The sequence below is a fragment of the Callorhinchus milii genome, unplaced genomic scaffold, assembly GCF_018977255.1.
Source record: "Callorhinchus milii isolate IMCB2004 unplaced genomic scaffold, IMCB_Cmil_1.0 Scaffold1, whole genome shotgun sequence".
Lineage (NCBI taxonomy): Eukaryota > Metazoa > Chordata > Chondrichthyes > Chimaeriformes > Callorhinchidae > Callorhinchus > Callorhinchus milii.
The window spans coordinates 24,806,041-24,822,919 of record NW_024704742.1 but is presented as its reverse complement, the minus strand read 5'-3'; the positions used below and the strand labels follow the sequence as shown (position 1 = coordinate 24,822,919).

The window sequence follows — 16,879 nt, the reverse complement described above, 5'->3', positions numbered from 1 at the left end:
AGGGGAGCGGGTGCGGCGAGTTGGTTGCGGAGAGAGGGTCGGTGGCGAGCGGTCCAGTATTCCGCACCGATCACCCTCGGCTAACACGCACTTTCGGGTGACCGGGAAGTCTCCGCTTTTACGGCGCAAAAATCACCAAAGGTCCACGAAGGGCGAGAAGGGATTTGCGCGGAAGAGGAGCCCGGGCGCGCACACCGGCAATGGACTTTCATAACGCTTGTCAAGTTCACTGGGGGCAGGACAAGACGACGGGGTTTTTTTACACAGGTACACTCTGCACCACGGCCACTTTAGCACCGTGTGCGTCGATTTCTTAACACTTGGTACTGGAGACGTATAGACGCAGAGAAACTGGCACACTCTCTAATCTCCTCGAGTCCAGTGGAGTTCATTTCGCGAATATAAAAGGGTACGTTTCTGATGGACCAACAGAACATGGCAGCGCACTTTCGCTGCTGCTTCCACCAGCAAAGGTACGACTTCGCAAAATTACTCTTCCAAATGGTGGTGCTGTTCGGGACTTCTCAGACCGGTCAAGCGTACGATTTAAGTCTGTCTGTGGACGAGGGGCAGCCGCCAGAAACCCTCGTGGGAGACATCAGCGCCGGACTGCCCGAGGGGACGCCGAGCAGCGGGTACTTTATCTCGGAAAGCCACGAATCTCTCGTCTTCCGCGACCTGCACATCGATGCGGCGACGGGGATAATAAAGACGGCGAAGGTGCTCGACCGGGAGACCACGGAGCGGTACGCGTTCGTGGCCGTGACTCCGACCGGCCACGTGGTCCGGGTGCGGGTGCGGGTGAAGGACGTGAACGATCACGCCCCGGTCTTCCCCGGGGGCACGATCCGGCTCAACATTTCAGAGCAGACCCCGGTCGGGGTCGCATTCCGGCTGGACGGAGCCCGGGACCCGGACGCGGGTGAGTTCGGCACCCAGGGCTACCTGATCACCGGGGGAAACCCGGGCACCTTCCAGCTTCAGTCCAGGAGGGGAGCGAGCGGCCTGGGCTTGGACCTGGTGCTGCTGCAGCCCCTGGACCGCGAGACCGTGGACTCTTACTCCCTCACCATCGAGGCCTTCGACGGCGGCACTCCCCGGAGAACGGCGACCGCGCGATTGGACATCCAGGTGCTGGACGCCGACGACAACCCGCCGAGGTTCGGGCAGACCGAGTACGAGGCCTGGGTGCGGGAAGACGCCGCCCCGGGCACCAGGGTGCTGCAGGTACACGCCAGCGACCCGGACCAGGGGAGCAACGGGCTGCTCACCTACCGGATCGACCGCGACGGCGGCGGCGGCGGCGCCGGCCAGGCCCCCGGCCCGCCCTTCTCCATCGACGCCGAGAGCGGCGTGATCAGCGTGAGCGGACCGCTGGACCGGGAGCGGCGCGGCGTCCACCGGCTGGTGGTGCGGGCGGTGGAGCGCGACTCGCCGCCCGAGGCCGCGGCCGCCGCCGCCGCCGCCGCCTTTGTGTCGCTGCGGCTCCTCGACGTGAACGACAACGCGCCGAGCCTCAGCGTCATGTACCTGGGCCCGAGCGGCCGGGCGCTGGTGTCGGAGGGGGCGGCGCCGGGCGAGCCGGTGGCCAGGATCTCGGCGACGGACCCCGACCTGGGAGACAACGGGCGGCTCCTGGTGACTCTGCGAGACGAGGAGGAAGATGGCGGCGGCGGCGGCGGCGGACGGTTCTCGCTGCGGCGCGTGGCTGAGTCGGTTTACCTGCTGTGTGTGAGCGGCGCCCTGGACCGCGAGGAGCGCGAGGTCCATCGGCTCGTGCTGACGGCCCGCGACCGGGGCTCGCCGCCCCTCGCCGGCCGCCTGCCGCTGCGCCTGCGGCTCTCCGACCTCAACGACCACGCGCCGGCCTTCCCTCGCGGGCACCTGTACCGCGCGCGAACCGCCGAGGGGGTGCCGCTGGGGGGCAGGGCCCTGGCTCGCGTGCGGGCCCTCGACCCCGACAGCGGGCGCAACGGAGCCGTGCGCTACCGCGTGCTGAGCGAGGCGGCGGCGGCGGCCGGCGGCGAGGTGCGCGCGCGCGGCGGGAGCCAACGGGCCGCACCGGGTGGGGGTGAGGCGCGTGCGCAAAGCGGGAGCCAACGGGCCGCACCGGGTGGGGGTGAAGCGCATGCGCAAAGCGGGAGCCGGCGGGTCGTCCCGAGTGGGGGTGAGGCGCATGCGCAAAGCGGGAGCCGGCGGGTCGTCGCGAGGGGGGGTGAGGCGCGTGCGCAAAGCGGGAGCCGGCGCCGGCGGGTGACTCAGGGCGGGATTGGGGCGCATGCGCGGCGCGGGAGCGACGAGCACGCGCAGAGCGGCCGTGAGGAGCACGTGGCGAGCGGGGGCGAGGAGCATGCGCACTGCGGGGCGGTGCGAGCGGGCGGGGGTTACTTCCGGGTGCACCCGGAGAGCGGCGACATCTTGGCGGCGGACCCCCGGCTGTGCCTGGACCGGGAGAGGCAGGCGGCGTTCCTCCTGGTGGTGGAGGCCAGGGACCTGGGGGAGCCGCCCCTGTCGTCCACCGCCTCCGTCCTGCTCCTGGTGGACGACGTGAACGACAACGAGCCGATCTTCGAGCGGCAGGTGTACAGCGCGTCCGTGCGGGAGCGCGTCCCACCCGGTACCAGCGTCCTGCAGGTAAGGCAGGTCACACACACACACATAGCCCCCCATCACCCCCATCACCCCCCCCCCCCCCCACACACACACACACACACACACACAGCCATCACCCCCATACACGCACACACACACACAACCATCTCCCACCCACACACACACACACACACACACACATAGCCCCCATCACCCCCCCACACGCACACACACATAGCCCCCCATCATTCCCCCCCCCCCACACACACACAGCCATCACCCCCACACACGCACACACACACATACATAGCCCCCATCACCCCCCCCACACGCACACACACACACACACAGCCATCACACACACACACACATAGACCCCCCCCACACACACACACAGCCATCACACACACACACACATAGCCCCCCATCACCCCCCCCCCACACACACACAGCCATCACACACACACACACATAGCCCCCCATCACCCCCCCCACACACACACACACAGCCATCTCCCACCCACACACACACACACACACACACACATAGCCCCCCATCATCCCCCCCCACACGCACACACACATAGCCCCCATCATCCCCCCCCCACACACACACAGCCATCACCCCCATACACGCACACACACACACAGCCCACCATAGCCCCCCATCACCCCCCCCCCCCACACACACACACAGCCATCACCCTCCCCCCCCACACACACACAGCCCACCATAGCCCCCCATCACCCCCCCCTCCCCACACACACACACACCCATCACCCCCCCCACACACACACACAGCCCACCATAGCCCCCCATCATCCCCCCCTCCCCACACACACACACACACCCATCACCCCCCCCCACACACACATCACCCCCCCCACACACACACACACAGCCCACCATAGCCCCCCATCACCCCCCCCACACACACACAGCCCACCATAGCCCCCCATCACCCCCGACACACACACACACACCCATCATCCCCCCCACACACACACACCCAGCAGCCCCCCCCCACCCACACATACACACAGTCCACCATAGCCCCCCACTCCCCCCCATCACCCCCCCCCCCAGACACACCCCCATCACCCCCCCCCACACAGCCCACCATAGCCCCCCCCCGCCCCCACACACTCGCACATCATTGCCATGAAATGCGTGAAGGGTGTAATATATATGCACGCTGTTGTGTTAAAATCTCTCAGATGCGTTTCAATCTGATAAGACATCAAATGTAAATGTTGTTATGAGATGAGGAACCAATGGAAATGTGTAATCCAGTTGACACAATGAGCTTGCTCTACCATCTTTATTAGCCAGCGGCAGGTATTTATCCTTTCAATCCAATTGCCCTGCTCTTTTCTCCATATCGCTTAAATATCCACTCTTCAAATTTATCTCCCTGCTAAATACTCAAATGGGTTTTGCATCTGTGGCACTCCGGGCCAGTGCACTGCACATTAAATAGAGCTCTTTGTGCAAACAGAATCTCCACAGATCTCAAAGCCATGCACAAGTGTGTGAATGGGGAAAAGGTCACTCCCTTCCAGATTCAAAGCATGGCATTTTTGTGCATCTCACTCCATGAGTATGATCCCAGTACCGTCGCTTCAATAACAATTAAAAAGTAGAGCTAAAGAAGTTAAAATAAGTCTCGAAAACCCTTCTTTGTTCCTGAAGAAGCAATGGAGATCACCATCAGTCAATATTGTCTTCCTATTTTAGCAGTAGTTTGTCTGTTCAAAACAGTGAAGGTCAATGTTCTATACTCGCAATCGGGTGGCAGAGCAATAGGAAATGCTATTTGCAATAGGACACACTGGTTTGCTTGAGCACACTTTGTTTTCTAACTCTCCACTTCACCTGATAGAGCTGTAAATTATTCCAGTAGTTGTAAATGAATCAAAAATGAAATGCTAGGGATGATATAATTGCATTTCATGTCAACTCGACTCTTGATCTTCTTAAAAAGAATATACAACAGCAACAAAATTACATTTGTATAGCGCCTTTCATGTCAGGAGGACGTCCCAAGGTGCTGGACAGTCAGGTTTGGACCCGAGCTGGGGGTCGTGATCGGGGAGAGTGGGGGGCAGGGGGAAAGCATGTTGATCGAAAGCATGGTTGAAGAGGAGGGTCTTGAGATGGGTCTTGAGGGGGCAAGGCGGAGGGACTGCGGGATGGAGTTCCAGATGGTGGAGCCAGAGTGGCAGAAGGCCCGCCTGCCAATAGTGGGGTGAGTGAGTCAGGGGACGCGAAACAGGTGGCAGTCCGCTGAGTGGAGGGAGCGGGCAGGATGGTAGGGGGTAAGGGGATTGCAGGGATAGGAGGGAGCAAGACCATGGAGGGCTTTGAAGGTGCAAAACAGGATCTTGAATAGTATCCTCTGTGTGATGGGAAGCCAGTGGAGTTGGGCGAGGATGGGGGTGATAGGGTCACGGAGCCTAGTGCAGGAGAGGATGTGGGCTGCAGAGTTTTGGATGATCTGCAACCTATGGAGGTAGGAGTTGGGGAGGCCGGCAAGCAATGAGTTTGCATAGTCAAGCTTCGATTTAATGAAAGCATTTATGAGGGTTTCGGTGGCCTGAGGTATGAGATAGTGGCGGAGCCGGGCGATGTTGCGGAGGTGGGGGAAGGCAGAGCGGGTCATGGCACAGATGTGGGGTAGAAAGGATAGTTGAGGGTCAAACACAAGGTTCTGGACTGGCTTAGTAAGGTGGAGTGTGCAACCATGGAGTGTGATAATGTCAGCGCCTGAGGTGAGGAGGCGCTGACGAGAGCCAATCAGGGGAGCTTCGGTCTTGTTGATGTTCAACTGAAGAAAGTTAGCTCTCATCCAGATCTTGTTGTCCGACAGACATTCTGTCAGGACAGTGGTCCTGGAGTCAAGGGTGGAGGCAGAGAGGAATAGTTGGGTGTCATCCGCTTACATATGGAAGACCCCATGTCTGAGTATGATGTCACCAAGAGGGAGCATATAGATATTGAAGAGGAGGGGACCAAGGACAGAGCACTGAGGAATGCCACATGAGACGATGGGGGACTAGAGGAGAAGCCATTTGCGGAGATGAAGTGGAGGCGGTGTGAAAGGTACGATCTGAACCAGTCAAGGACAGAGCCGTGAATATTGAGATGAGAAGAGAGGCGGTGGATGAGGATAGAGTGGTCGACGGTGTCGAAGGAAGCAGAGAGGTCAAAGAGAATGAGAAGGCAGAGGGAGCCCTGGTTGCAAATGGACAGAATGTCATTTGTCACTTTGACCAGTGCTGTTGGTGGCGTGGAAACCTGATTGGATGGGCTTGTGAAGGGAGTGGCGGGAGAGGAAAGAGCGAAGCTGAAAAGCAACAACTCGTTCCAGGAGCTTGGAGAGGAAAGGGAGGTTAGAGATGAGTCGGTAGTTGGGGAGTAGAGTTGGGTCCAGGGAGGGTTTTTGAAGGATAGGAGTGATGATGGATGTTGTTAATGGGGTGGGGACAGTACCAGAGGACAGGGAGATGTTGACGATGTAAGGAGGTGGAGCTGGGAGGTAAGGAGAGGGGTAGGGATGGGGTCAAGGGAGCAGGTAGTTGGTTCAATACGGGTTATAGTGGTGAAAGAGGAGGGGGAGACAGGTTCGAAGGTGTGGAGGGAGGGATGGGTAGGGGCCGGGTAGGAGGGGGAGATGGGGAGCGAGTAGCAGATGGAATAGCAGAAACAGCTGACCGGATTCTCTTGACGTTGGATTCGAGGAAGTCCAGCATCACCTCACAGTTGGCATTTGAGGTGAAGATGGGTGAGGCATGAGAGGGTGGGTGGAGGAGCCGGTTTGTGATGGTGCAGAGGAGCCTGGGGTTGTCCTTGGGCTCCAAGATTGTCTTGGAATAGAACGACGATTTAGCAGAGGCGAGAGCAGAGCAGTAAGATTTGATATGGTCCAGCCAGGTCAGCCGATGGACCGTTAAGTTTGATTTAAGTCAGGAGCGCTGATGACGGTGATGAAGGTGGGGAGGGTTTGGGGGGACGATACATAAGAAGAACTTTGAGGGAAAGGTTGGAGGGGTGATAAAGGGTAAGGTACTCAAAGGAGGGGAAGGTTCCAGAGGAGTAAGGGGATAGCCCGAGCGGGGACCGGGAGATGAGAGCTACACCACCACCACGGCGGTTTAGTTGTGGGGTATGATGGAAGGTGTAGCCGGATGGTGTGGCTTCCGTCAGGGGGAAGGTGTCACCTGGAGTGATCCAAGTTTCAGTGAGGAGCGAGAATGTCGATGTTTTCATCGACGATGAGGTCTTGGATGGTGAGTGTTTGGGCCCGACGGAGGATTCGCAGGCTGGAGCAGGGGGAGGCAGTAAAATAATAATAATAATAATCCTTGCATTTGATATAGCGCTTTTCACGTCGGGAGGACGTCCCAAAGCGCTTCACAGAACACACTGTAAAGTGAATTGACTGTATATTTGTGGGCGAACGCGGCAGCCAATTGCGCACAGCAATGTCCCACAAACAGTCGTAGATTGAAAATGACCAATTTATTATTGTTTTTGGTTTTGGAGGGATTATTATTAGGCTCTGTGGAGTAAGGAAACTTGCCCAAGGTTTCGCCCTGCCTGGAATTGAACTCAGGTCTCTCACTTGCAAAGCGAGTGCTCTAACCACTGAGCTACAGGACTCAAGCAGGGATAGAAGTCAGAGAGGGCAGTAGGAGAGGAAGACGGAGCGGGAGTAATGGAGGGTAGAGGACAGGCGTGTGAGGGGTGGGGGGTGGGGGAGGGGGAGAACTGACAGGGAGGGAATATATTCTAACTATGGTGCTTATAAAAATATTCCTTCTAAAGAATTAAGTGTTTCTTTTACCAGTCAATTTTTTTCAATGGCTTAAATCTCATTCAGTTATTGATATGATCTCAGCTTTTAATGTCATAATTAGTTAGACGCAATGTACATATTATGATTGACTTAATATTTCCAGCATTTCTTTTACTATTTTAGTATTATAATAATTGTGACATTTGATATTGTGCCTTTCACATCAGGAGAACTCATCAAAGTGCTTCACAGAAACACTCTACAGTAACTGTCCTCTGTAGGCAAAATAGTATAGTATTATTTACAATAGCTTACTTATTAGTACGGTTTGACAATAACCTGCATATGTTATGAGATTTGTTGGGTGAATTTTTAATATACATCATCACTGTGTTTAAGGTGTAGAGCTGGATCAATTTTTTGTCAAATTCATTTTGATCAATGTTTCAACTTCAATTTCTAAAATTGTTGATTGCTATATAAACTCATATCTGATAGTCATTTCAGTTTTATAAATTCAATAGTAGTTAAATACAATATTTTAAGTAAGTGAAGCCAAGTAATTTTATTTTTTAAAATACGTGCACAAATTAGGGCATACTTTAACCATTTGAATATCATCACACACCTTATTTGCTGATTGGAGAATTTGAATCACTGATATGGGAAAAAGTAAAGAACAATACATTTGCAATCAGTTGTTTAATGATTGATAGCAACTTTGAAAACAGAAACAAGAACTTTGAAGTTTGTGGAAAGAAATAATGAAAAATGATGTCTACACATGAATGCTTTTTCATTACTTATTTTATGTTTCCTGAGTATGTTTCAGGCATGCAAGGTTATAGGTATTAAGTATATTTGCCAACTAATAATGCATGCACGTTTTTCTTAAACCCTCTTCTATATCATCGCTAAGGGCTAGATAATTTTTGGTTCTAGTAATATTTCCTACACTTAACTTAGAGCTCAGATTTGCTATAGCCAGCAAAATTTTACTAACTCTTGCTTCTCAGTCTGAAAACCATTCCACCTTGTCAGTGAGAAAGCATTGTGAATGCTGGCCATCAGTGCTAAGGTCTGCAGGTATTCTGTTTTTTGGAACAATTGCAGTTGTTTTATTGTCACCAGTTTGATAAAACAGAGACTGAATGGCAATAAAAGTTATTAAAAAGATAAGTTAGCTGTTCCTTGTAGGAATTGATATTTTGAGTGCAGGAATGTGAGGAGCTGGATGGAAAAGAATATTGATAAAAGAAAAGACTAAAGGTGCAGTATATTGCAGAGATAAATGTTAGCTTACGACACACAATAAGTTAAATTTAACCTTAAATTCCTTCTGAGCTTTTCAATTTTAAACTATTGACTATTGATTGATATGTACTGCAGTGGATTCTACTTATTGCAATGGATTCAGTGTCACTGTCTCTAAAGAACAACACTTTTATACGACACCTTTCATGTAGGAGCAGCATCAAAAAAACTTAAAATAAGAACCTTATTCATCAGCGCAATCAGTTATTAGTTACTTTGAATTCATGTAGTCGAGGCTGACACTCCACAGCAGTGCTGGGATATGCTGCATTGTTGGAGATGAGGCAAATTTAAGCTCTGTCTGCCAGTTCAGGTGAACATTAAAGGTCCCATTGTATTTGAAAAATAAGGGTGTTTCTCCCGGTTTTCTGGGCAACAATCCACTAAATAAAATTGGTCATTCACGCCTCTTGGATTTTCAGTTCCTATCCAAGAATGCCATTGAAAATGGTCATTATTTTTTCTTGGATATCAAATAGATCTTGAAAACAAGTTGACTCATTTGACCTTATTGACGTTGTTAACGGTTGTCCCAGCTTTTAGTGGTCAGCTCTTAAACCTCTGAAGGATCAGAGTACAATCTTCCAAAAAGAAAATATATGAAATAAAATGGTGGAAAATGCTTGCTGTGCTAAGTGATCGACTCCTACCTTGCTCTGAAACCTTCCTAACTCTGGAAAACTTATTCAGTATCTAGAATTGAAAACCTCCCTAACTTTGAAAATGGTGGAGCTATTTTTCACTTTTTTGGTGTAATTCGTGTGAAATGTCCAGGACATTACTCCTTCTTAATCTTATGATTATTGATGGGAACATATAGCAGGTCCGAAGGCAACACTGCCAATTGCAGCCAGAGTGGCAAAAGTCTGTTCAATTCACAAAGTAATTTTGAATTACTTGTACAGTAATTCTACATTGATTGTTCTTCCAAGTTCAATAGAAATATGAAAACACATTGTAATAGTCATCTTGAAGGTGGCTTTTCTACCATTGATGAAGACTGTCTTATACAAGCAGTGGGTTGTTGTTGAATTCCTAGATTAGGAGTGTAGTCTACTAACCAAAGCATTCCTGTCCCTATCATGCTTCATTGTCACATACATGTACATATCCACGATAGTACGGGCTGTACAGACAGCTTGAGAATCTGCTGAAAACCGCTCGTATGGTGTACTACTTTGTCATTGTCAAAGGCATGGTTTCTAACAGGTGTCCATTTGGGATTCTTATGTTCAGGACTTTACCTGGAGGCTGCACCAAAAGAATCATATATCTTACAACCACCAGAAGTGCCAAAATACCTTTGATACCTATAGACCATCTTGTTCACATGAAACCTCAGTAACATTATTTAAGGTGGTTGAATCTGAAGCACATAGAGGTGAATTATTTGTTACATTTGAATTAGGAACATCTGCAGGAATAGTAGTCCAACAACTTCCAAACTAAGACTTTGCATTTCTAAGTGTCTGATTTCAGAAATCTCTGCAAAGTTCTCCTACTGCTAGATTGATTCATTAAATTTGAGAGTATGATCTCTCCTGTTTACTTGGCTCTTAGGATTTCTGAACAACGCTACCTAGTCTGGTGGTGACATCCCTCTCAACTGGTTTTTATACAACAACAAATTACATTGGTATAGTGCCTTTCACATCGGGAGGACATCCCAAGGCACTTATACAAGGTTATCCAGAGCATTAGTGTACCTATACTAACTTAAAGCTCTTATAGTCAACCTATACTAACTTAAAGCTCTTATAGTCAAATAGGTGTAATAAAATTGCCTAAAATTCCAATTGGTACATAATGAAATGACTAAGATTTTAAATTGCACTTTATTTGATCCACCTAAGTGGATCATGTCGCAAGGATTTGCCTTTTACGAACAGTAAATAATTTACAAAGTACAGTACTGCTGTTGAAGAAGAGACGGATGAACTTGAATGTTTGGTGATCTATTTTGGAATCACGGGTTCCTGTTTATGTTTCCTTCATTTCCTCTGATTCCTTGATTATTACAGAAGCGGAAGGTGGAGATTGCTATTCCTGATTCCGTTAATTTCTTACAGATCTCTCTGTCATGGGTTTGCAAATATTTTGGCTTCAGAAAGCTCCAATGGGAAATTATTATCCTTAGCTGGAGGGCAGGATTTTCCATGCTGTTCCAGTAGGTTTTTCCTTTATTGCCTGACTTTACAGAGAATGTAGCCTTCAGCCCAAATTCATTACTTTCTGTATTGAAGATATTGATAATTGTTTCAATTAATTTCTTTCACAAATAACACAGAAAATATTAAATGGAATAAGTTTGTCACTTAGTGTTCATTCAAACATTATTATCTGTTATTATGCAAGATTTCAACTATCTTGGAGAATTTTCAGTGATCCTGTAACTGAAACACCATCAAAGTTGATATTACAGATACCTTCCGAAGGTGGTTTCAATTATCCATTTACAGCAGGAAATCATTATTTTTCGATTTTATTCACTTCATTAAAAGTAGGAGTTCAGACGTTGATTTTAAAATGCAAATTTTAAGAGAGTCCTATATTATTACATGGACACAAACAAGTGAATTTCTAAGACCAGAAAGCTTTTCAAAACTTGGTGGGTGACATACATAGTGATTCTTAAATTAGGACACTTTGTTGCTAAGTGCCAATCTTACAGAATACAAGAGGTAAAAGATCAAAGTTTCTAGTAGATAGTTAATTTGTTTTATTAAAATGGAAGAGATGTGATACATTGCAGCACATCGCCTGTTTAAAGGATATATTTCTGAAACATTCCTTTAAAATATATATTCAATTGTAATATAGTGGCCAATAGCTCGATGGAAGGCAATTTTGCCAATGGGTATTGAGAGAAGAGTGATATATTAATTCAGCTACAGTGAGACAGGAAAATAATTGTTGATATCCCAAAGAGCAAAGCACAGATTTAATCCAATTAATTGTTTTACCACAAAAACATTGTAGTTTTCAGTAAAACTGCCATAATCCTCATTCTCCGTTGACCTTTTATTGACGTGTTCGAGCAATCAACTCAACAACTGAAATTGGTTGTGTTGAAAAATGAACATAATATACATCTTTGAACAGGAAAGTTCACCAGCAGGAGGAGGAATAAAACAACTCATGGGAATAATAAGTACACGCCTACAAAAGAAAGTTCAGAATCCAAATATTATCTACTGTATTGAGTGGCGATTTGTATCACAACTGTTGTTAAGCAAATAATGTCTTCAGAACCCAAAGTTTGTGCTTACAACTTGTAACACTTTCCCGTACATCTGTTATAGAGTACTCTATGTGTTATAGAGGTTAACAGCAACATTTGCATAGCTTTTATATGCATTTGTATAGCGCCATTATATTTATATAGAGCCCTGGTAGCATCTAGGAGCAAAGCTAATCCACTGCAGGAGACTGGATTCAAAGGTGTTTTTCATTCAGATATACTGCTTTAAGATTTTGTTTAAAAATAAGGATGAGTCAAATTTGAAAAAGTCACAAGCAAATAAACCAAGATTATTTTCTTGACATCTGCACCGTGACAGCTGTACTCAGCTGAAAAACAATGGTGCATATATTATAGCCGAACAAAAGCAGTCAGTGTTAACTGGACTTTTGACCAGTGGTATTGATCCGTTTGTTTTGTTGATTACGTGTTTTATATAATATGGTAGATAGCATTTTAGTGCAGTTTCCCCCTCCCCTACTTTCACAGCTTGAATTCGCTGCCTGGTAGTACCAGGAGGCATTCACAGAGATGATGTTCAGTGAAACAATGGAGAAATACTTGGGTTATTTTCATGACAATACGAATGACACTTGGAAACATGAGTCATTGCATTCAGTAGCCATTGTACCATTATATCTCCAATTGTGACTTTGTTGCAGAGTGAATATTTAGCAACTTTGATCAGGTTACAACTTTGGTCAAATTAAAAATAAAGAAAGAACATCTAATGATATAAAGAAAGTGTTTCCTCATAACTCTTGTAAGGTAAATAATAATTGCACTTGATACAGGCACTCTTTTACATTTGATTGAGTGACCATTTGTTTTGAGGGGATTATTATCCCACAAAAGTGATCCACCAATCGACTAACATCCGGGTTCCTACTTACTGCTAGATAAACAGATGCATGTGGAGTATGGAAACTTGGCCAACATTTCGCCCTGCCCGGGAATCGAACCCAGGTGGAATTATTTTGTAGGTGTAAGCAGCAGCCAATTTAAATGCAGCAGTTTCCCACAAACAGACACAAATTAAATGACCTATTTTATCCGGGGTGTTCATGAGAAAACTTCTTTCTCTTTTTGAATAGTGCTATAGGATCTTTAATGACCACGTGAAATAGCAGGTGAAACCTTGGTTTAGCATACAAAATTATAAATTTGTAAACTGCCGCTGCACTATGAGCAAATGCTCGTAAACCTTGTCAGCTGATATGTTTGCATCATCAGCAAATTTTATAGGATCACAAGAAATATTCTTCTTTCAATCATATATGAATAATGTGAACAGCAGACTTCCAGAACAGATCCCTGCAGAATTTCATGAGGCACGGCCTCACCCTGACATGTTTTCTACCATCACCACCTACTTACTATAGTTAAACCAGGTTTCAATCCAATTAGCCATTAATTCCTTGAACCTTAATCACATAACTACTGAGAATTTCACAGTCATAAATCATTTTGATTCGTCTGGCATAGATTGTGCACTCTGTCACAGAAGGACGCACTCTATTTGCCTAATTCTGGAGAATTTAGGTACAGGTTGCTCAGAACAAATACTTGAGGACCCGAGAATATTTATTGGAGTAATCTTAACCAGTTAAAATCCCATAGTCTCTCTGACTCACTTCAGAGTGTGAAGTATACTATATCCAAAATGAAGGGTACTATATAAATGTAAGTTGTATTCTAAAAAAGAAAAAACACAACAAACAACATATTTGTGCTCAAAGCTCAAGGACTAAAACATACCCATCGCTATTGTTCATTACGACATTTTTGCCGTGTCTGCAATTAGTTCAAACTGGTAGCTTGCCATCAAGCAGAAAAATAGAAGAAATAAATGATAACAAATTTCTACCTTGACATTAATGTGTGGCTAGAGCAAGTTGTGGGCCTGCATTCATAGCTCCAAGTAGAAAATAATTGAGCATAGAATAATTCAGTAAAATTTGTTGCATGTTAATGACTTGAATTGTAAATAATGTAATAGCAACGTCGTTATTCGGATTTAGTTCCCTTTCAGATTAATTCTCTTGGATCTTACTGCTATATATAAAAATGTTAAAATAGATACATTTTGGATAATATTTACTGTGACAGAAAATATATAGAGTAAATAACACAAATATTTAACATATAAAATACCATTTGTAATTAGGCAATGTTGGGCAGGAAATTGCTTTATACTATCTAGTTTACTAAATTACTTACAAAATGACATTTTACAATTGGCTTTTTGCATACTACCCGGTCCAATCAACTAACTAATTAAAATTATTACATGTAAACTTTTTTTTTAGCTTGAGTGTGTTTCTCCTGTAGATTATATTAAACATACAGGCCAGAAAAAAAGCATGGATGCCATTACTTTTCAGCATTAGTTCCTACACCTGTCCCTTATTTGTGTGCGTATAATTAGAATTCTTTAAGTCTATTCAAATAGAAAAATATTTTTGAGCTTGTAACATTTTTAAGATACATTATTTCACCAAAAGGCAATGGTGATTCTAATTCTTACCACTGCCATACCGTTTATTGGCATTGCTTGCAAGCAAGAATCTCCCTGTAAATTACAATGTGGAGTCCTGTAGCTCAGTGGTTAGAGCACTCGCTTTGCAAGCGAGAGACCTGAGTTCAATTCCAGGCACAGGGCGAAACCTTGGGCAAGTTTCCTTACTCCACACAGAGCCTAATAATAATCCCTCCAAAACCAAAAACAATAATAAATTGGTCACTTCAATCCACGACTGTTTGTGGGACATTGCTGTGCGCAATTGGCTGCCGCGTTCGCCCACAAATATACAGTCAATTCACTTTACAGTGTGTTCTGTAAAGCGCTTTGGGACGTCCTCCCGACGTGAAAAGCGCTATATCAAATGCAAGGATTATTATTATTATTATTATTATTATTATATGACTGGACAGACTCAGCAGCAGGATGTAACTAGTTTGTGCTGGATTCATTTACAATGATCTTTGAATCCATTAAGCAGGATTCCACTAAGCAGCGTAAATCCAAATATGTATTCAATTTACAGCTAAAGAGACTAACTGATGAAATTCATGCTAATCCCTTGGTTTAAATTGAATTAAATAATTACGTAAAGTAAAGCCATCTGGGTTGCATTTATTATGATAATCTACTTGATGTACATCAAAGGTGGCTGGATTGGTAATGAATAAATTGTTGTCTAATTTTACGTTTTAACTAGTTGCTAGTATGCATTGTCTATAGCAGGGCTGGCCGACTTGCGGTACACGTGACTTTTACCATGCGTATTGCATCTTTGTGCAACCTGTGGGCCTCAAGTAGGCTACCCCTGGTCTATAAGTGTAGTATTTAACCTGTATGTTCAAATTATCTCACTAATGTTGTCATTAAATAGGCATTATTGGAGCAGTGTTTTCATGTTTGATCCGGTCAGGAATACGAGTGAGTAATGTGTTGTGGCGGGAAGATTGCAAGAGCTCTCACACAAGTGCACTCAGATATATTGTTTGTTACATTGAACTTTGTTTAATTTAATCTTGATGTGCTTGTCCCATAGAAAACAGAAAGACAACTCTGTATACTGAACCTTAATTCTTAATGTAGGAAATATAGCTGTACAACAAAGGTCATCATGAAAAGTCTGTCTATTCCCACATCTCCATAAATCAACTCGGGCAACCTGCCAGAAAACTACCCTCACTATACCTTAACCCCAACAATTTAGGAATCATCTTAGTCTGAATTTATCCCTTAAGTTAAATTCTATCCCTAACTAGACATTCATCTGGTGCTTTTTAAAAATATTTTTATTAACATAGTAACTGCTTTTCTATGAGTTATTCCACAGATTTCTAGGAATTCACTCCATAAGTCCACTACTTGTTGTTTGAGGGTTATTCATTTTGATCCTATATCCTGTATTCACTTTTCCTCTCAGTATTTTAAAATTCTGGATCAATGTTTTCCGTGCCCATCTTCCTCTCTCACAATAACCTTTCTGTCAGTGGGCCATTAGCTTTAAATTTTACTGGAACTAATCCTGTAAACTGGGTATAGAATTCTGAATTAACATTTTCTCCTAATCCACAAATTGTAATTTCTCAACAAGTGACCTAAACTCTAGATTCATAGAAGGTACAGCTCAGAAACAGGATATTTGGCCCATCCTGGTTCCTATCCCTAGTCTAAAATTCCTGCCTTTTCCCCATATCCTGTAACTTTATGATTGTTTTGTAAATGAACTTTTCAGATTGTTCCTATGCAGCATGCCTCTCCATCAGGATATATTGAAAATAATCCAAGTACCTGCAGAAAATGTATTGTTTCCTCTCATAGTGCACTTTTATGTAGTAATGCTCAGTACGGTGATATTGTTACCTCCTAATGAAGGTTGGCTTCATGGTTGTTTGTGGGATGTTGATATGTGCAAACTTGCTGCCACTTTTGTCCACAAAAGACAGTTTTTGCAGTATATCCTGTGAAGTGCTTTGAAATGTCCTCCTAAAATGAAAGGTGCTATCTCAAATGTAAGAATTATTATGTTATTATTATTACTAATAACTTAAGGAGATATATTATGCTTCTTGCTAAATGTGCTAATATGCCCAGTGTGCACTATAAATGGAATTTTTTTATAGGTGCCAAATTTATTAACAAGTGAAAAATCTTGGTTGTAGCTGCCATAGAGATATTGTTATAAGAGTGGGCCATTCAGCATGTCAAGATGGACCGCCTATCAAATACCTTTAATTCAATTTCTCTACCTTTTCTCCATGCCGCTTAATATCCTATTTAAGAAGTATCCATCTCTCTCTTAAATGCTTCATTTGACTCCATATCTATGGTTTTCTGAGGAGATTGGTTCCATAATTCTAACTTTTTGCATCATTTCTTTTGGATTTGAATGATTGGAATTACATTTGATTACTCAGT

General features: G+C 45.4%; 1 protein-coding gene across 1 annotated transcript in view; it reads left to right on the top strand.

The window, feature by feature from the left end:
* Nucleotides 1-435: 435 nt before the first annotated feature.
* dchs2 (dachsous cadherin-related 2) overlaps nt 436-16,879 on the top strand; it is a 43,122-nt gene continuing 26,678 nt past the window's right edge. The window contains exons 1-2 of the mRNA XM_042340281.1: nt 436-1,999; nt 2,375-2,634. Of these exons, the coding sequence (XP_042196215.1) occupies nt 436-1,999; nt 2,375-2,634 (1,824 nt within the window). The remainder of the gene's footprint in view (nt 2,000-2,374; nt 2,635-16,879) is intronic.